The 20,277-nt window shown below is 55.5% G+C and overlaps 2 protein-coding genes across 5 annotated transcripts; both read right to left on the reverse strand.

Annotated features, from left to right (window-relative positions):
- Positions 1–577: 577 nt before the first annotated feature.
- Positions 578–8,839, reverse strand: THAP3 (THAP domain containing 3). 4 transcript variants are annotated; one of them, XM_033228560.1, is made up of 6 exons: positions 8,748–8,832; positions 8,405–8,544; positions 5,023–5,215; positions 2,782–2,847; positions 1,641–1,745; positions 578–1,350 (listed from the first exon to the last, which is right to left on the reverse strand). In XM_033228560.1, exons 2-6 carry the CDS (start codon positions 8,476–8,478, stop codon positions 1,069–1,071), a joined length of 720 nt encoding a protein of 239 aa, XP_033084451.1. In that variant the 5' UTR covers positions 8,479–8,544; positions 8,748–8,832; the 3' UTR covers positions 578–1,068. The 4 variants fall into 4 exon arrangements, with proteins under 4 accessions (XP_033084451.1, XP_033084452.1, XP_033084450.1 ...); XM_033228561.1 differs by having other exon boundaries at positions 2,782–2,844; positions 8,748–8,762; XM_033228559.1 differs by having other exon boundaries at positions 578–1,745; positions 2,782–2,844; positions 8,748–8,839.
- Positions 8,840–10,033: 1,194 nt separating this feature from the next.
- PHF13 (PHD finger protein 13) lies at positions 10,034–20,277 on the reverse strand. The gene is made up of 4 exons (XM_033228562.1): positions 19,882–20,277; positions 17,150–17,251; positions 13,712–14,246; positions 10,034–12,648 (listed from the first exon to the last, which is right to left on the reverse strand). Exons 1-4 carry the CDS (start codon positions 19,918–19,920, stop codon positions 12,422–12,424), a joined length of 903 nt encoding a protein of 300 aa, XP_033084453.1. The 5' UTR covers positions 19,921–20,277; the 3' UTR covers positions 10,034–12,421.

The raw sequence follows: 20,277 nt of genomic DNA on the forward strand, positions 1-20,277 counted from the left end.
TGTTCATTTTCAGGAGGGAGGGAACCCCTTCCCCAGAGGCTTCCTCCTCCTCCTTCACTCCTCACTCAACCACAGGGCTTCACGTGAAGCTGGGGTTCCATTTTCTACATTAAACATTGCCTGAGAAATAGACCCCGAGTTAGGAAATCAGGCCAGAACTTTTGTTTTCTTTAATTCACTAAAGCTATAAATTAGACAAAATAGGCAAGTCTTTTTTTTTTTTTTTTTTAATCAGATGGAGTCTCGCTCTGTCACCCAGTGACAGTACTGGAGTGCAGTGGAGTGATCTCAGCTTCCTGCAAACCCTGCCTCCCAGGTTCAACTGATCTTCCTGCCTCAGCCTCCCAAGTAGCTGGGACTACAGGTGTGCGCCACCATGCCTGGCTAATTTTTGTCTTTTTAGTAGACATGGGGTTTTACCATGTTGGCCAGGCTGGTCTCAAACTCCTGACTTCAAGTGATCCGCCCACCTCGCCCTCTCAAAGTGCTGGGATTACAGGCGTGAGCCACCACACCCAGCCATGGAAGTCAGTCTTCTTAGCAAAAGGAATCACAGCACTAAAGAAAATGACGGGAGTGACACCAGAGAGAAAGACACTTTATTACAGTGGCCGCTGACCCCAGGCCGGGACAGGAGTCACGCCTTAGAACCCTGAGCTGCCGTCCAGGCTGATGGAGGAGGGGGCCACACATCGGCCACGGAGCGGGGCCCGTCACATGGCTTCCTCCCTGAAGAACATCTCCCACACTGGGGCTTCCAACAACCCTCACTCTGCGTGTGCTGAAAGGACAGCGTCCAGAATCAGCCTCGGCCTGGACTGCCGTTCCCGTGGGAGGATAAGCTCGTCAGGCTCACAGACGTGCACTCGGTGCCATGCCTCTAAACGTCCCCCAGACGGCATCGGGGCTCTCGCCGGGGAGCTTGGCTACTGTCTCAATCCCTCGCCTGGCAGGCCTCACGACCAACTTTCTCAGTGTCTACAGCAGACAAAGATGTCCACAGCCAGAGCTCCAAAGCCCTGCTGGCCCTGGTGCCACTGCCGCCTCTGCGTCTGGAGCCTGTGGGGCTCAGCTCTGCTGCTCCGGCCCAAGTCTGGCCTGGAGTCCCCTGTGCCCTTTGCAGGCACGGAGGCGGCTGGACATCCTTTGCATCACCAGCCTCTGGGCCTGCAAGCGCTTCCGGAGCTTTTCATTTTCCTTCAGAGTGAGGAAGAGTTTTTTCTTCAGGGAATCTAAGTCCAAAAGGGCATAGCTGTGATCAGATGGCTGCTTGGACGGGGGCCTTCTCAGGCCCGCAGGGCCGGCCGGCCGGCCAACAGCCTCTGTTGCTTGCGGCCTCCATGGCGAGACCTGAGGACAGGGGAGTGAGAGCTGAGAGCTGCATCACCAGCAAGAAGGCGGGCCAGGGTGAGCAGGCCACCAGACACGCACCCAGCACAACCCCCAGGCAGCCGGACGCTCCTGGCTGGTCTCCCAAAATCCAGATGTGCCCATACCATGGTGGAGAATTTGGGGAGCTCTGAAACGCAGGCTGCACACCCGGCCACACGGGTCTCATGGCGGGTGTTCACTGGTTTCCATTTTGTGTGGAGCAAGTCATCCTGGGTCCAAGCACAGGCCACCTTTGCACTCAGTCTTACCTGTTTTACGGGGCCTTCGGCATTCGGGGGCAACTGAAGCTCTTCAAGCGCCGTGTCCATCTTTCTCCCAGGGCTGTCCTCTCCGGCCCCCGCCTCAGGGAGGACCTGGGAACAGCAGCACGGAGTCAGGCACTATAGCCCTGTAGATGCAGGGCCCTCCCGCAGCTACTACCTGTCCCTCTGGGGGAGTGGCAGCAGCCAGGGACCAGCTCCGGGGTCTGTGCCCCTCGACAAACTGCAGGCTTCTTCCTAGCACATACCCTGGAACTGAATTTTTTTTTTTGGAGACAGTCTCGCTCTGTGACCCAGGTTGGAGTGCAGTGGTGCGATCTCAGTTCACTGCAACCTCCGCCCCCAGGGTTCAGGCAATTACCATGCCTCAGCCTTCTGAGTAGCTGGAATTAAACAGGCACCCACTACCATGACCGGCTAAATTTTTTTTTTTGAAACGGAATCTAGCTGTCACCCAGGCTGGAGTGCAGTGGCATGATCCTGGCTCACTGCAACCTCCGCCTCCTGAGTTCAACCAATTCTGCCTCAGCCTCCTGAGTCGCTGGGACTACAGGCACATGCTACCACACCCAGCCAACTTTTTTTTTCTTCCCTTGGAATGGAGTTCCACGCTTTCGCCCAGGCTGGAGTGAAGTGATGCGATCTCGGCTCACCGCAACCTCCACCCCGGGTTCAAGTGATTTTTCTCCAGAGTAGCTGAGATTATAGGCGCCCACCACCATGTCCAGCTAAATTGTTGTATTTATTTGGCGTGGTAGCGGGCATCTGTAATCCCAGCTACTCGGGAGGCTGAGGCAGGAGAATCACTTGAACCTGGGAGGTTGCAGTGTGCCGAGATCACGCCACTGCACTCCAGACTGGGTGACACAGCGAGACTCTGTCACAAAAAAAAAGAAAAGAAAAGAAAAAGGGAATCAGGCACCATCCTTACTAGCAACTGAGATTCTTTTATATTGAAAAGAAGGAAGCTGAGAGGCTTGGGCCTTCCCTCCAGAAAAACATGGAATCCAAACTGGCATATGAGGAAAGGCGACAGCCCTGCAGGCCGGCCTTGCTGGGAAAATCCTGCCTCCCTGTCTCAACCCACAGCATAATTTAAACGTTCAAGTGCCTGGTCCGGTGCACTCACCTTTTCTTTCTGAGAAGAGCTGGCATTTCCTCTCTCACTGGCAGGGTCTGTGTTCTCCCTCACCTGCTGCAAGAGACACACAGAGTGGATGCAGACCCCAAGAACCCTCAGAGCTCAGGGCAGGCCTCGGGCATCATGGTTGTCCCTGCTGCTTGGCCCACTGCGTGCCACAATCAATGAACGGTCGCTAAATGAAAGGGACCTGAAGCTCAACCCAGTTCACACTGCTCACTTGGTGTGCTTCTCTTTCTCCAAAGATGTCCCTAAATCATGGTCAGAGTGCCCTGAATAGGTCCCTGTAGACCTACTTCCTATGCGTCACCCCAGGGCCTGGCACCCGGCCCCACGACCGCCAGCACGCGGCAGAAGCCCAGCTCACCACTCGAGGCACCACTGATGCAGAACCTGCAGCCCCCAGGCCAGCCCGGTGCAGGGCCCACAAGGCAGAGCTGGCAGGGGCCGTACCCAGCTTCTCCCCACCAACCTGGCACTGGAAGCACTGAGGGCTACAATGACAAACGTCCCCCACTTCCAGTGGCTCAAGTATCATCTTTCCAGGACAGACGTTACCACAAATACATGAAAGTAATGAGAGTGCTCATCTATGGACACCCCCCCAAGCACCTGTGCTGTGCCAGGCAGCGTCCTGGGTTTGGGGCCTGGAGCAGGGAAAGCAGCCCCTGCCCTCATGGAGACTCTGTTCCGGGGAGAAGACAAAACCAATGAGGGAAACAGGAAGGACAGCAGGGACCACAGGGGACAGGAAGACCGAGGGGCGGGCGGGAAGGGGTGGAGGCTAGCTGGGGTCTGAGGGTCCAGGAGGGCTTCCTGAAGGAAGGGACGGCCGACCCGAAGAGGTTGAGGCAGAGTGCATGAGGCCATCTGGGAAGGGCGCTGGGGAGGACAGATGGGGCAGGGCTCCTAGGCAGCCGTTCTGGGTGTGTTTGCTCCGTGGCCACCTTGCTCTTCCCATCGGCTCCACTCTTCACTCAAGATCCCTTTCCTCTCCCGATAAACCCACCAGCACAGGGAGCTGCTGGCCTGTGGCCTGTCCTGCCACTGCTCTGCCTGCCCACTCCAGGTGGGTGCTCCTGTGGCCAAGAATCCGATCTCAAGGCTTCAGCATCCAACTCTTTGTGAGCCCACCCCTGTGCCAGGCCCACACACCCCACCTCCACCAAGGCAACCTCTGCCTCCTGGTTTAAGCGATTCTCCTGCCTCAGCCTCCCGAATAACTGGGATTACAGGCACCTGCCACCACACCCAGCTAATTTTTGTATTTTTAGTAGAAACGGGATTTCTTTTTTTTTTTTTTTTGAGACGGAGTCTCGCTCTGTCGCCCAGGCTGGAGTGCGGTGCTGCGATCTCCACTCACTGCAAGCTCCGCCTCCCGGGTTCACACCATTCTCCTGCCTCAGCCTCCCGAGTAGCTGGGACTACAGGCACCCGCCACTGCGCCCGGCTAATTTTTGTATTTTTAGCAGAGACAGGGTTTCACCGTGTTAGTCAGGATGGTCTCGATCTCCTGACCTCGTGATCTGCCCGTCTCGGCCTCCCAAGTGCTGGGATTACAGGCGTGAGCCACCGCGCCCGGCCTTTTTTTTTTTTTTTTTTGAGGTGGAGTCTCAGTCAGTCACCCAGGCTGGAGTGCAGTGGCACAATCTCGGCTCACTGCGAGCTCCACCTCCCGGGTTCACGCCATTCTCCTGCCTCAGCCTCCCAAGTAGCTGGGACTACAGGCGCCCACCACCATGCCCGGCTAATTTTTTTTATTTTTAGTAGAGACGGGGTTTCACCGTGTTAGCCAGGATGATCTCGATCTCCTGACCTCGTGATCCGCCCGCCTCGGCCTCCCAAAATGCTGGGATTACAGGCGTGAGCCACCGCGCCTGGCCTAGAAATGGGATTTCAACATGTTGGCCGGGCTGGTCTCGAATTCCTGACCTCAGGTGATCCACCCACCTCTGCCTCCCAAAGTGCTGGGATTACAGACATGAGCCACCACATCCAGCCATAGAATGATTCATTTTTAAAGTGGCTTTAATTTATGACTTCCCTTAAAGCCGAGGTCATGGCCAGCAGGGCCACAGGGCTGTGGACCCCGGAGGCGCAACAGTGCTGTTGTCACTGTAGTTCTTGGCCTTGGCTTTTCCCGCACATGCCGCCACCCCCACTGCCCCCAGCTGCTGGTAAACAGTGCAGGCTGGATGTGACCAGACAGAAGGCGCAGAGCCCTCCTACCTGTGTGGGGTCCTGAAAGGCGAACACCGTGGGCACGGCGTTGTGCTTCAGGTTCTTGCGGTTTCCAAAGGCGCTGAAGCACTCTGGCCGGAAGTGCTCAGAGCAGATGACCGTGTGCTGCTTGGGCTGGAAGTTGGCCCGGCCAATGTTCAGCACCCACTCCTTCAGCAGCTCCGGGCGGCTGAACGGAAACCTAAGGGCAGAGGCAGGGGATGTGAGGCCCAGCAAAGCTGGACCCAGCGCCTCAGAGTCATTCAGAATTTTCACATCACCACAGAGTATTTCCCTGGACAGCTGCGGACATTCAGTCCTCTCGCTTTGTTAAATCACATCTAATTTCTGGAAGCTTCTGTCACAGCTGTTAAAGCATTCTTAACAAGAAACCCGAGACCACGAGCATGGCCAGAGAGCCCAAGTGAGCTGTTTCCGATGCTACATTTGCCAGGAGCCTGCCATGAGCCAGGCCCTGTTCTTCGTGCTGGAGAACGGGGGTAATGAGATAGTCCTCGCCCCCAAGGAGCTCATACTCTGGAGCAGGGGCACAGCTGACAAGCCATACACACGTGGACAGTGTCTTCCAGGGATGACAGTTGCTCCAGAGAACGGACAGAGGGAAGCCCTGGGGTGGTCAGGAAAGGCAGCTGAAGGGGTGATGTTTGAGCACAGACCGCAGGAAGTGGGAGCGCGAGTGATGCGGGTTTCAGAACAGGCAGCAGGAGTGGCCACTGACACAGGTCCAGCTGAGACAGCGAGAGGGAGTGGGGACTGCATGACACAGAGCCCTGAGCAGTTGGGGAGTCCCTGGAGGCTCTAGGCAGAGGTGAGATGGAACCTGAGTCCACCCTGGTTGCTGTGGGACCAGGTGTTGGCAGGAAGTGGTACTGAGAGGGCAGATTTGGATGTATTTTGAAAGTCATGCAGTAAGGTTTGCCTGTAGATGGTAACATTGAGAAGGAAGGAGTTTCATGTTTGAGATGAAAGAAGTTACAGGAGGGCAGGTTAAAGGGATCAGAAGTTTGTTTTGTAGTGGATGAGCATGGTGGCTCATGCCTGTAATCCCAGCACTTTGGGAGGCCAAGGCAGGCCGACTGCCTCAACTCAGGAGTTCGAGACCGGCCCGGCCAACATGGTGAAACCCCATCTCTATTAAAGATGCAAAAATTAGCCCAGCATAGTGGCACACTCCTGTTATCCCAGCTACTTGGGAGGCTGAGGCACAAGAATCACCTGAACCAGGGAGGCAGAGGCTGCCGTGAGCCGAGACTGCACCACTGCACTCCACCTAGGCAACAAATTGAGAGTCTGTCTCCAAAAAGAGAAGTTGGTTTTGTATCTTAGGAGTTAAATTTGAGGTGCTTTTTAGGCTTTCCATGTGCTGGGGTGACAGACAGCCACATGCATCTGGAGACGTCAGTGTGGAGGCCAACCCTGCGGAACCGATAAGCCTGGATGAGATGGGCCCCTGGGGAGCAAGTGCGGCTAGAAGCCACCCCTGCCTGGGCCATGGCCCACACCCCAGGGCTCCAACACTTCATGCTGGAAATGAGGACCCAGCAAAGGAGACTGAGAAGAGATACCCCTTCTGGCCAAGAAGTGTACCAGGCGCCATGCGAGAAAAGTGACCCAGGCTCAGGGGTCAGTTGTGTGAAATGCCACAAAGTCAATTAACATCACAAGGCTCACTAGTGACGTGACAGAGCTCTCATGGGAATGGAAGGAACGGCTTCAAGAGAGAAGGTGCAGCAACTCCATCCCCAGGTACATACCTGACAGAGGCAAAACAGATAGATGCACCACAACAAGTCCCACCAAAACTGGCCAAAACAATGTTTTTTTTGTTTTGTTTTTTGAGACGGAGTCTCGCTCTGTCGCCCAGGCTGGAGTGCAGTGGCACGATCTCGGCTCACTGCAACCTACACCTCCCAGGGTCAAGCGATTCTCCTGCCTCAGCCTCCTGAGTAGCTGGGATTTCAGGTGCGCACTCGGGTAATTTTTGTATTTTTAGTAGAGACGGGGTTTCACCATGTTGGCCAGGCTGGTCTTGAACTCCTGACCTCAGGTGATCCACCCATCTCGGCCTCCCAAAGTGGTGGGATTACAGGGATGAGCCACCACGCCCGGCCTCCAGAACAATGTATTGGTCATCCAAAAAATGGGGCCACCCAAATGCCCTTCCATTGTAGAACAAATCAGTAAATTCTGGTACTTGCATTCAATGTGGCAATGAAAGCAAATGAACTGCAATCCACTCTGACAGAGGGCAGGATAGGGTTCTCCTTGGGCAGGAGAGAGGAGGCGGGCCTGGGAGGGGGTCCAGGTGGGGGGTCTTCTCGGGGTTAGTGATGTTTTATTTCTTATTTTGAGATGAGGTATCGCTCTGTCACCCAGGCTGGAGTGCAGTGGCAAGATTATAGCTCACTGCAACCTCGAACCTGGGTTCAAGCAATCCTCCTACTTCACCCTCCCGAGCACCTGGGACTACAGGGGCACGCCACCTTGCCTGGCTAATTTGTAAAAATTATTTGTAGAGACAGGGTCTCTCATTCTGTTGCCCAGGCTGATCTCAAACTTCCAGGTTCAAGTGATCCTCCCGCCTCGGCCTCCCAAACTGCTAGGATGACAGGCTTGAGCCACCGAGCCCAGCCGGTAACGTTTCAGTTCAGTGGCATTCACCTGGGGAAAACTCGCCGGGCTGTGTACTTATGATTCGTGCATTTTTCTGTATGTACGTTATGTATACTTCAAGCAAAGCATTTATCACAAAACAGTGCAATGGGAGCAGAGGGAATGCGAGCGATGAGCACAAGCCGCCCTTCGGAGATGTGCCCAAAGTGGGTAGAGAAATGGTGCCGTGGCTGGACCTTGGAGAAAGCGCAACTTTGACCAAGGGCGATTGCTCCCGGGCCGGGCCAGGGGAGTGCACCAGCAGACTCCAAAGCCTCCAGCATCCTCCCGCGACCCTGCAAAGTCCCTTCTCACTGCCTGGACGCCCCATGGGGGGTCCACTCCTCCACTGCACCGCCCAGGTGCCGCGCTCCCTTCAGGGCGGCGCGCGACGGGGGCTGTAGGGGCCAGGGCACAGCAAACCCCGGCCGCGGCCCGCTCGTCCTCTCAGCAGACACCTGCTCTGCTCCGGGCGTGTCCTGGCCCCAGCTCCGCCAGGTGCGCCGCTGACCCTCCGCCCGCCCCTCTGTCCGCCCCTCGCCGCATCACCATGGCGGGCGAGGCGGCGCCAGCCCCTCTGGGCCCAGGAGCTCGGCCTGTCCCCGGGCCGCACGCCCTCGGGCCTCCTGGGTGCTCCCGCCCGGCGTGCCAAGGCCTCGGAGTCGGTTCGCGGGCCCCGGGTCTGGGCCTCCCGCGACCCCAGGTCCCCGCCTCTTACCGGTGGAAGGTGAGCTGCTTCCTGCGGCTGCTGTAGCGGTTGCAGCACTGCCGGGCCGCGCACGACTTAGGCATCTCGAGCCAGGCCCGGCTGCCCCCAACAAAGATGGCGGCGGCGGGGCCTGCGGGGAGGGGAGGGACCTGCGGGGAGGGGCGGGGCCGCCGGGAGGTGGTGACTGGCCTGGCACGGCTCCAGGGCGCGCTCATCCCGCCATCCCGCCATCCCAGCCACCCGCGTCTCTCCTGGGTCGGACGGGACCCGGGGCGCCACGTCACGGGGTGCTCCAGGCCGCAACTCAGGCCCGAAACCCCAACTCCTAGCCTTGTGCCTGTGCGAGTCTTACCCCATTCGCCAGTGCCCGTCGCCTTTCACCTCCTTGCTTTGAGCACCCAACCAGGACTCAAAGCCACTCACAGCCTTGGACAACTGGAAACCAAAGGCCAACCCGTCAGTGTTTTTAGGGCTTTGAGGTGTGAATAGGTCTGGACTCCTCTGGCGTCACTGGAGGTGGTACTAGTTGGCCACTGGTGGTGTCAGTTCAGAGGCCAGACAGCTCACTGCCTTAAGTTTGGTCACTGGGAACCCCCAAACGTGAGGAGGCAAAAAGGGCAACCGAGGGGGAGGGAGATTCCAGCTCAGGCCTTGCAGAAACTCCGAGGAGGCTGCAGCTTTCTCAAAGCAGGCCATAGGGAAGGCATCATCTTGTGAGAAGAAAAAAAAAAAATTGGTCAGGCGCAGTGGCTCACGCCTGTAATCCCAGCACTTTGGGAGGCCAAGGCAGGCGATCACCTGAGATCAGGAGTTCAAGGCCAGGCTGGCCGACATGGTGAAACCCCATCTCTACTAAAAATACAAAAATTAGGCCGGGCGCGGTGCTCAAGCCTGTAATCCCAGCACTTTGGGAGCCGAGACGGGTGGATCGCGAGGTCAGGAGATCGAGACCAACCTAGCTAACACGGCGAAACCCCGTCTCTACTAAAAATACAAAAAACTAGCCGGGCGAGTTGGCGGGCGCCTGTAGTCCCAGCTACTTGGGAGGCTGAGGCAGGAGAATGGCGTAAACCCGGAGGCGGAGCTTGCAGTGAGCTGAGATCCGGCCACTGCACTCCAGCTGGGCGACAGAGCGAGACTCCGTCTCAAAAAAAAAAAAAAAAAAAAAAAAAAAAAAAAAAAAAATACAAAAATTAGCCGCGCATGGTGGCACATGCCTGTAATTCCAGCTACTCAGAGGCTGAGGCAGGAGAATCGCTTGAACCCCGGAGGCGGAAGTTGCAATGAGCCGAGATCGCATCACTGCACTTCACAGCCTGGGTGAGAAGAGCAAAACTCTGTCTCAAAAAAAAAAAAAAAATCAATCAACAGTAGGCTAACCACCCACTGCGGCTTGAGCTAATCCACAATCTGATGAAGAAACTGCAAGAACCATTCACATCTACTCATCCTGTGGTTTGTTTCTGAGGAATTCACCAGCAAGGTACATTAACTCCGCGGACATTTTCTATCCTGCTAAAGTGCACACTGAGAGGTTGCCTTCCCAGAGACTTGATGTAATCATGGTTTGGGGAGGTAGTGAGTAGAGAAGTAACACAACTGTCCTTCAGCACACAACACAATTGCCTGAACCTTGAATCATGAACCTCAAAGTAGCAATATATTTATTTACAAAATATACAGTTTCACAGAAACAGCTTCGCTTTATACACATAAACTTTAAAATTACACAGAACCATGTAAACGATGTGAAGTGTCTGGCCTGGCCAAGGCTGACGGGAGGGCCTACTTTTGGGGTGACATCCCTCCCTCCCCTCACTTCATTAGCCACCAACCAGGAGCCCCAGATGGGTCATGCCTAATTTGCATATAAAGAAGCTGATTGCAGCTGCCCAGCTCAATCTAACACAAAAACCAAGGTGTCCGACTTCTTAGACACCACCCACAGGGACAGATCTGCTAAAAGAACAAAAATGCAATCAAGGAAACAAAATGGAGATGAGTAGCACATGCAGTCCAGAGGCGTCGAACCTTCTAGCACACAGGATAGTTGCCAGGGCCAGCAGTTCCACTCTAAAGTCACGTGGATTCTTAAATGCACCTTTAAAAGCTTGTGGAATTTTTTTAAAAAAAGAAGAAAACCACTTTGGAGCTTTGGTTATTCGTATGGTGAAGACACTGGACAGGCATTATCTCAGGGCAGATATTTGGCAAATTCCTCTCCAATGCATCCTGGCTGTTTGCCCTGGTCAGAAGCAGACAAGTGTCTGGAGAGAAGGTAGTTTCTAAACCAGCTTACTATTTTTCTCTACAGAACCTCCCCCTTGGAGATCTTCACAATAAACTGGCTTCAGAAACTATTTCTCTCTAGTTTCATGTTAATACGAGCAACAGAACTTTAAAAAACTAAGACGGTTGGACAAGTGTGAAAGATACTAGGACAAAAAAATGCCTCTGATTAGCCAAATTACGGTTCAAGCCCCTTGGTGCTTCAGTGGGGGAAGGTGGGAAGAGTCTGCCTGGTGGCCTGGCACAAAGGTGCCACATGAAGGGGAAGCCCCCAGCAGGGAGAACGCGGGCCCATCCCGCTGAAAACAAATATGACTCGCTTGAGTATTCTTCCCTTTCCATGCCTTAAAGAAACAATGCTTACGAAAACCTACCAATCAATTAGAAAATGTTTTGAGAACAAGTACTTGAACTGCTGAAGAGCAGTGTTCTTTTCAGAGAAAGCCGGAGCCCCTCTCCCTTCCAGCCCCAGAACCACCAGTGTTCCGGGGCTACCCCGCCCTCGAGCAGAGTCCTTTCACAGCCTCCGGCATCAACTCCCAGGTTTCTCCAGAGCTGGCCCTCGCAGGGGCCTCCCGGGTCCAGGATCCCAGCTGACATCTGAGGAACTCGGCACAGTTCCAAGGGGTCATCCTGAAGGCCCATGTTACCCTATCACTCACTCACCAACTCCAAACAGAAAAAAAGGACTCAAGTCCTAACCTTGCCCTGTGGAACCGGCAGGCCAGCCTGTCTAAAGGGCACACGAGAATCACCCAACAGAAGAGGCCTCCCGCCTAACTCTCCTTCACCCTATCATTTAGAGGAACACCATGCGGGTCCCAGTGATTGCCTAACCTTTATGCTGCTACCAGAATGAGGTGAAAGGAAGAGACGAGGACAGAACCTACGAGTCCCCACACTCGCAAACAGCTGGCCTGGGCCCCACCAAGACCTCACACACCAACTAAGAGGGCGCTCAGCAAGAAATCAGCCAATACTTTTGGCTGTACCGTGCAAAAAGACAGGGTTTTTACATCGTGCAAAACAGGAAATTGAGTTATGAACATGGGCCACCTCAACCCCCCAACCAAGCCCCTTTCCACAGAGAAGTGGCCACATGGTCCCTTTTAACAAACAGAAGGAAACCTAAGAACCACGAGCTGACCCGCCACCCCAGCGCCCTTTGAGGGGAGCCCGAGGCCTCCCGCCAGTGCCTCCCCCAGCCTGTCAGGCAGCAGCTGACGCGGGCAGAGGGCAAGCCACTAAGTAGGGACAACTTGGATGGTTGCTGTACAGACATTTTTGGTAAAAGACTTAACACGCAAGAAAAAGCGTACACATATGGCTGTTCATTAACAGGCCGGGGAAACCGAACACCTCTCCCCAACACAGTGGAAGCAGAGTAACAGCTGGCACTGAGCCCAATCAGCGGGAATCTCTTAGCAAAGATAGCAAAATGCACAGCTACCATGGACCCTCATTTTCAAACGCGCCAAACCCGCTGCACGTGGGTGTCCAGTCCACCTCCACTGCAGGGAACGCAGCTCTGGCAGCATCGCTGGCCGGCAAAGGTTGCATTCGGTCACCGGCTATGTACAGTTTCTACCTCGGACAGCCTGTCCTTTTGCTTAGGCACCTAAATGGCAGGGATCTGCCCGCACCAGAGCTGAGAGTTCTGTGCTCAACTAAGAGAAGGGCAAAAAAGCACACCGTCGCTTCCGATTCCACGCTCGCAGCCTCCTCGCCAGCCAGCAGTCAGTCCAGGAACAGCTTCCGGGAGCCCGTCCGCGAGCGGTTGGAACGGCGGATGTCAAACTTGGAGTCCCGGCACTTTTGGCAGACAAACACTTCCGGAACATTGGATTTCCGGATTTTCGCACAGGACAGGTGAATCCAGGTGTGGCACTCATTACACTCGATCATGGGGCGGCCGGCAAATGGCTTCATGCAGAAGCAGGTCACGAGGTCCCAGGAATCGTCATCTGGAAGGAAAGATACTCTTAAGGAGGGAAGACAAATTCCCCCCGTTCCTCGCCATCAGCTGGGTTTCTACGAAACCCCCTACTCAACGGACAACACTTCCAATTGCCACTCGAAGCTGACAGTTCTCTCTGAAAAGGCACAAGGGGCTCCAAAATGTGTGGGAACCAGGTATTACCCAGGAGATGCTTACTTTTTTTTTTTTTTCTGAGACAGGGTCTCACTCTGTCACCCTGGCTGGAGTGCAGTGGTGCCATCACACCTCATTGCAGCCTCAAACTCCTGCACTCAAGCCATCCTCCCACCTCAGCCTCCCAAGTAGCTGGGACTACAGGGACACACCACCACACTAGGCTAACTATTGTTTTTCTTTTTTTCTCGAGACGGAGTTTTGCTGTTACCCAGGCTGGAGTGCAATGGCGCGATCTTGGCTCACTGCAACCTCCACTTCCTGGGTTCAAGTGATTTTCCTGCCTCAACCTCCTGAGTAGCTGGGATGACAGGCATGCACCACCACAGCCGGCTAATTTTTTTTTTTTTTATTTTTAGTAGAGTCGGGGTTTCACCATGTTGGTCAGGCTGCTCTCGAACTCCTGACCAGTGATGTGCCCGCCTCGGCCTCCCAAAGTGCTGGGATTACAGGCGTGAGCCATCGCGCCCAGCCGTTTTTTTGTATTTTTGCAGTGACAGGGCTTTGCCATGCTGTCCAGGCTGGTCTCCAACTCCTGAGCTCAAGCAATCCACCCGCCTTGGCATCCCAAAGTGCTGGCATTACTGGTGGAGCCACCGCGCCCAGCCTGGATGCTTACTTGGATGCTTACTTAGAACTATATCCTTTTTATGTTCTGAGGTCTTGGAATCTCAGCTGTCTCTAGCGGCAATCAACCCCTTCCTAAACATCTCCATATCCACATTCCTGCAGCTTTTCTCCTCCTTGGACACTGGGGCTGTCACACTCTACAGAAGGAACCAGACCCTCTGCCCCAGAGAGATGACCACTTAATAAAATAACCTCTCCTCTAACCAGCAGCCAGCAAGGGTCATCATCCTTCAGAGACCACTCACCTGAGTCCACCATGATGTCTTCATCATTGCCAGTGCTGTCCTCGTCTCGGAACACCACCTGCTTTCCCTGCCGGACGATAGTCCGTTTGCCTTCAGTTTTTATTTCTTTGACCTGATCAGGTGACACAGTGGTACAAGATCCACTGGAGGGAGTATCGGAGTCCCAGCCCGAGCAGGGGTCACTGGGAGCCTGGGGGATATCCTGCAAGGTGGGACTCGTAGGGGTCTCCACATAGGGGTCAGTGGCTTCCAGCTTCAGCAAGCCACCCCTGTACCCCTCCTTCCCGGGCGCATCGCTGTCTCTGCGCTTCCTCTTCTTCTTCTTCTTCAGCTTGTCCGTTTTCTTTCTGTCCAGCAGGAAGTTACTGGGCTTGGCTCGCTGCAAGAGAGTGGGCTGCAGGTGGCTAAAGCAGTGGTCAGAGACTGGCAAGGGCACTGAGGACGCGATGTCTGAGAAACCCGCATCCCAGCCGTCGCTGTCAATGGTACCAGCAGTGCTGTTGGCAGGGCTGGGGCTGCTCCTTAAAGGGAGTTCCTAAAAAGATAAAGGTGGTGGATTCCAGTTACTGGTGACAAGATCCAGCCCAGACCAGAGCATCCCCAGCCACCCAGCCAGGTCAGACCTCCAGAGACGTCCGCACAACTCTGAGCTTCTCTACCCATCAGCATCACACTTGAAGCAACAGTACCACGAGTTCTGGCCCGGCGCGGTGGCTCACACCTGTAATCCCAGCACTTTGGGAGGCCAAGGCGGGCGGGTCACCGGAGACTAGGAGTTCAAGACCAACCTGGCCAACATAGTGAAAGCCCATCTCTACTGAAAATACAAAAATTAGCTGGGTGTGGTGGTGGGCACCTGGAGTCCCAGCTACTTGGGAGGCTGAGGCAGGAGAATCACTTGAACCCGGGAGGCGAATGCTACAGTAAGCCAAGATTGTGCCAGTGCACTCCAGCCTGGGTAATGGAGTGAGATTCCGTGTCAAAAAAAAACCCAAAAAAACAAAAACCACAGTGCCATGAGTTGAATGTGATGCCACAAGGAGAGAAACTCCCTGACGAACCCTCAGCCCCATCTTAGAGACAGGAAATTAATCCATGTGCAACAGGTGTCTGTGGGAGGGAGTGCTGTGGACGCCCACTCCTATCTGCTAATCGCTCCCTGGTTGTAAAACCTCTCCTTCCATTTGCCCTTCGAAAAGATGTATTAAGTAAATTTAAATTAGTTTTGAGAATTTCCTGACACTCTTAAAAAACTAGACATTCCAAAATATTGCAAAATCCAGTAGGTAATTACTGCCCCAAAGCAGTGAAGTAAACTCTATGGTTCCTTCAGATCACAAGTGTATCATCTGCAAACAGTGGCAACGTTCTCCTTGTTAGAATAACAGGCATTAGGCTGGGTGTGGTGGCCCACACCTGTAATCCCAGCACTTTGGGAGGCTGAGGCAGGTGGATCACCTGAGGTCGGGAGTTTGAAACCAGCCTGGCCAACATGGTGAAACCCCCTCTCTACTAAAAACACAAAAAAAATTAGCTGGGCATGATGGCGGACGCCTGTAATCCCAGCTACTTGGGAGGCTGAGGCAGGGAGAATTGCTTGAACCCAGGAAACAGGTTGCAGTGAGCTGAGATCACACCACTGCACTCCAGCCTGAGCCACAGAGCAAGACTCCGTCTCAAAAAAAAAGAAAAAAGAAAAAAAGAAAGTAGGCATTAGCCACCTGTGCTAGCAGTTTGCCTGCTAGAAATGTACTGAATGCAGCTGAGCACAGTGGCTCGTGCCTGTAAATCCAACACTCTGGGAGGCCAAGGCAGGAGGATCACTCCCTCGCGTCCAGCCTCGGCAACACAGTGAGATCTTGTCTCTACAAAAAAAATAAAATGATGGCCAAACACGGTGGCTCACTTGAGGCCAGGAGTTTGAGACCAACCTGGTCAACATGGCGAAACCCTGTATCTACTAAAACTACAAAAATTAGGTAGGCATGGTGGTAGGCCTGTAGTCCCAGCTACTTGGAAGGCTGAGGTGGGAGGATCACTTTAGTGCAGCAGAAAGAGGTTGCAGTGGACCAAGATCATGCCACTGCACTTGAGCCTGGGCAACAGAGCAAGACTTGTCTCAAAAAAAAAAAAAAAAAAAAGCTGGATTCTTCCATTTTGAGCTTAATAACAGAATATGAAAGAGGCCTGAAGTTTGAGCACCACAGCAGCTCTCCTCCAGTCCTGCCCTTTTCCCACAAGCAAAAAAAAAAAAAAAAAACCTCCTTCATCTACATCAAGTTGTAGCCATGAGTCCCTGAAGACAATAATACGCATTTTGGGCAGCCAGGGAGCTGAGAGAGACAGCATGTGCATCAGAGTCCAGCCATCTGCTTGAACCCCAAGCTCCACCACTAATTAGTGGGTGACCTAAGGCAAAGTTTTCCCTCTCTATGCCTCAGTTTTCTCATCTTATAAACTGGAGATAAAAAAATAGCACCTACCTCATAGCATTACAAAGGCCAAGAATAGTGTCCAGGCACGGTCAACAGTCAATAACTATAGACCCTTATTAAGAGCAAGCAGACGGCCAGGTGCAGTGGCTCACGCTTGTAATCCCAGCACTTTTGGGAGGCCGAGGCGGGCATCATGAGGTCAGGAGTTCGAGACCAGCCTGGACAACACAGTTAAACCCCGTCTCTAGTACAAATACAAAAACTAGCTGGGCGTGATGGCACACCCAGCTACTTGTGAGGCTGAGACAGGAGAATCGCTTGAACCCAGGAGGCGGAGGTTGCAGTGAGTCACAATTGCACCATGGCACTCCAGACTGGGCGGCAGAGCTAAACTTCATTTCAAACAAACAAAAAGAGCAAGCAAGATATCACATACTTGATTTGTAAATAAACTTTCAAAGTTTACTAAACTGGCTGGGTAGTAGCTCACACCTGTAATCTCAGCACTCTGGGAGGCTGAGGCAGACAGATCACCTGAGGTCAGGAGTTCGAGACCAGTCTGGCCAACAAGGTGAAACCCTGTCTCTACTAAAATACAAAAAAGAATTAGCTGGGCGTGGTGGCACACACCTGTCATCCCAACTACTGAGGAGGCTGAGGCAGAGGAATCCCTTGAACCCAAGGGTGGAGTTTATGCCACTGCACTCCAGCCTGGGCGACAGAGTCAAGATTCCATTCCAAAAAAAAAAAAAGAAAGTTTACTAAACCATTTTCTAGACAAGCCTGCATTTTCTACCAGAGTTCTTACCAGAGTTTTAGAACCATTTCCCTAGCTAATTCAAACTCTCAAGAAACAGATTTCTGCCACACTAGTGACTGAGGTCACCACAAGCAGCCCCTTCCAAATCTACTGACCCACTGACCAGTCAGAAGCCCACAAGCTTGTGGTGGAAGCACTGGGGTTTGACTACCCATCCAGAAAGGTCTCAGAAACTCAGATTACCTCCTTGGGATAAGGGATGTAGCCAGCATAGGCCAAGACAAAGGTGCAGAATTTGTTGAAGTCTTCCACAGTCCTGCGCCTCTTGCAACTGGGGGAGTATTCCTATTAACGAGAGAGAAGAGAGAATGTGTTTGAAGGAGAGGCTACTAGGCAGAATCACAGAAACAAAAGTAAGCTGGAACTTTTGTAGTCAACCACTCAAAAAATACCGTTAGATTTACACGGTCCACAAACAAGATAAGGTAAGTTCAGGTCAAGAAATAACACCATTTTCAGAAAGCAGAAAGAGGAGTATTAACACTTTATGCCAAGAATGCTGGGAAATCAGCTGGGAGATAAAAACGTGTACAAAGGACTATTTCTTAGAGCTCATGTGGCATTCTCTGACTTTATCTATTAGTCTCTACAGGCCTATCAGGAGAAGCTCTAAAAACTCCTTTTTTGCTCCAGATTTTACATTCTGAGTATGGATGACTGCTGCAGCAGCTGTAACTGATGTTAAGTGATTCAAAAATCAACCACTCGCCGGTTGCAGTGGTTCACGTCTGTAATCCCAGCACTTTGGGAGGCCGAGGCGGGCAGATCACGAGGTCAGGAGTTCGAAACCAGCATGGTGAAACCCCGTCTCTACCAAAAATACAAAAATTAGCTGGGCGTGGTGGCGTGAGCCTGTAGTCCCAGCTACTGAGGAGGCTGAGGCAAGAGAATCGCCTGAACCCGGAGGCGGAGGTTGCAGTGAGCCAAGATCATGCCACTGCACTCCAGCCTGGGAGACAAAGCAAGATTCCGTCTCAAAAAAATAAATAAATAATCAACCACTCATTCTCTCATTCTCCAGAGTTCTCGGAGACCTGGACCCTGGAGCTGATTCCTGGCTGACCCTGCCAAGCTAGCACCACCTGAGAACCCCTCTCTCGTGCTCAGAGAGTCCCCTCCGCTCTCCCAGCACTCGGGATGCCAGGCACCCAAATGTCTCAACTCACAATAAACCAGGAACCTTACTGCGAAGCTTAGTCCTACATTTAAATGGAATAGTGGAGGTTTTTGCTCGCGGGTCCCAGCCCCGTTCAGTCTAGAAACACCCATCACAAGAAGAGATTTTCTCCTGAGAGAAGCACGGAGAGATGGATGTCTTATTTGCTCCTAAGCAAAACAAGTGTGCTGTATTGCTGTTTATCCGCCCAGCACGTTCCCTGAGGTTCCTTTCAGTGCCTTGTCCGACCCACCCCCATTCTTCCCGAGGTGCTGTTACCCGGCCGCCGGTCTGCTGGGGAAAAGCCGGCGGGGAAATGGGGGGCAGGGGTCTCGGGCCGCCCCTACCGCCGCGAGGAGTAGGCGTGCAGCCCGCGGGTTTCCTTTCAGAAAGTCAGTCGCCTTAGAAAATTGTTTTCTCAACCTGGTTTAGGCAAACCTGCTCCTCTCCCACCCCCTTGGACCCCAGGGCCGTCCATGGAGCGAAGGCGAAGGCCCGCGGTGACCGCGCTCCCCGCACTGGCGAGCCTGCCGAGCCACGGGAACCGCGGGCCGCCACCCCGGCCTCCAACTCCCGCGAACAACTTTTCTTTCGGCGGGGAACCAGCAGAAGTGGGTCAAGAACCCGAATGCCAAGTGGAGGGCGGCGGCGGCCTCGGGACGGGGACGCGCGGGAGGCACCGGCGCGGGGAATGGGGGAGCTCCACGCCGCCCCCACCAGGCCCACGCCGCCCGCCTGGCCGCCTCCTCCGAAAACAGATGGCGGAGCGGCCCACACCCGCCCTCCCGCGGCAGCCGCCCCCCGCGACACTCGGCCCCGGAAGGTGCGGGGCCCATCCCGTGGGTATGTAGGAGGGGGCGCCAGGCAGGATTCGGGGGTCCAAGGCCTGGGGAGGCCCTGCGAACCCCCGGGGGCGGCAGCGAGACCGGCGGGCTCCTGCGCCGCCTCCCCTCCCCCACCCGCCCGCGGTGGCCGAACCCGCACTCGCGACCCCAACGCGCCTCGGCTGGGGGGAGGGGACCGCGCGGGGGGGCGGCCGGGAGCCCCGAGGGCTGATCCCCGGAAGGAGGGGGAGTGAGTCGGGGCGGAGCCAGCAGAGCCCGCGGGCGGGGGGCGGGGGCCCGAAGGGGGAGGCCAGCGCGCCGGGGGCCGGTGGGTGGGGGCAGGACTCGGGTCCCCAGAGCGGGTGGGGCCCCCGAAGGACTTGGCCCCCGAGAGCCGTAGGGGGCGGGGGCCGATTGGGCCGCGCGCGGAGTCAGGGGGCGGGGCGCGGGCCACCCGGCCCGGGGGATCCGGGGAGCAGCCGGGGGCCGCGGGAGCTGACCCCCGTCCGAGGGGGGCCCAAAACTCCTCTAGAGCAACCGGAGCCACGGGCGGGCGGCGGCTCGGACCGCGTCCCCGGGGGCGGGGAAAGAGTAAGCAGGCCGGTGGGGAGGGGCTGGGGGCGCCGACAGGTCCCGGGGCGACGCGAGGCCGGAGAGGGGCGGCCACGGGGAGAGAAATAGGCGCAACGGCCCTGGGGAAAGGGCGCGGGGAGGACGCGGAGGTCCGCGGAGGGGACGCGGAGGCGAGGCCCGGTGGGGAGAACCGAGCGCGGGCCCGAGCAGGGGGCGGGGGTTGGGCTCCAGCGGCGGCCGACGAAGGGAAAGCGGGGGAAGGGGAGGGCGGCGCTCCGGGCGACCGGGGGTCCGGCTGCCTGAGGAGAGCAAAATCGCGGAGGGGGTGGTCGGGGGCGATTTGGGCGCACAGCTTCACTCACCTCCGAGTGGAAGGCGGCGGCGCAAGAGTCGGAGTCCATGTTCCGGGCGGGGGGCGGCGGCTGCGAGAGTGCAGGAGCTAGGATGCGGGAGCTGGGCCGCCCGGGGCTGGGGGCTCGGGCGGCTGCGCAGGGCGAGGGCGGACCCGGGAGGGGTCGCCCGGGCTGGAGGTGATGGGGGGCTCAGCGCGTCGCTTCTCAGGCTGTGACCCCGGACTGGCGGTTCCACCGCCGAGCGGAGTGGACGATGCAGCTCCCGCGGCGGTAGAGGCGGGAGAGTGGCTGCGGGGGGCGGTGGCGGCGGCGGCGGCGAGCGGGAACCCGACCGGCTCCCCGACCTGACGCCCAGTTCGGCTCGTGTCTCGGGAGGGAGGGCGGGAGAGCCGTGAGGCCTGTCGG

The sequence above is a fragment of the Trachypithecus francoisi genome, unplaced genomic scaffold (assembly GCF_009764315.1).
Source record: "Trachypithecus francoisi isolate TF-2019V2 unplaced genomic scaffold, Tfra_2.0 Lachesis_group12, whole genome shotgun sequence".
NCBI lineage: Eukaryota > Metazoa > Chordata > Mammalia > Primates > Cercopithecidae > Trachypithecus > Trachypithecus francoisi.

What these genes read in the sequence shown, in the direction of transcription:
- THAP3 (XM_033228558.1), bottom strand. Translation starts at nt 8,478, where the DNA reads ATGCCTAAGTCGTGCGCGGCCCGGCAGTGCTGCAACCGCTACAGCAGC. An exon ending in CCTTTCAGGACCCCACACAG is followed by an intron (nt 2,848 to 5,022) that starts GTAGGAGGGCTC and finishes TGTCTCTTGCAG; the next exon opens with CAGGTGAGGGAGAACACAGA. An exon ending in GCTCTTCTCAGAAAGAAAAG is followed by an intron (nt 1,746 to 2,781) that starts GTGAGTGCACCG and finishes TGCTGTTCCCAG; the next exon opens with GTCCTCCCTGAGGCGGGGGC.
- PHF13 (XM_033228562.1), bottom strand. Translation starts at nt 19,920, where the DNA reads ATGGACTCCGACTCTTGCGCCGCCGCCTTCCACTCGGAG. An exon ending in CCGCCGCCTTCCACTCGGAG is followed by an intron (nt 17,252 to 19,881) that starts GTGAGTGAAGCT and finishes TCTCGTTAATAG; the next exon opens with GAATACTCCCCCAGTTGCAA. An exon ending in ACATCCCTTATCCCAAGGAG is followed by an intron (nt 14,247 to 17,149) that starts GTAATCTGAGTT and finishes TTATCTTTTTAG; the next exon opens with GAACTCCCTTTAAGGAGCAG.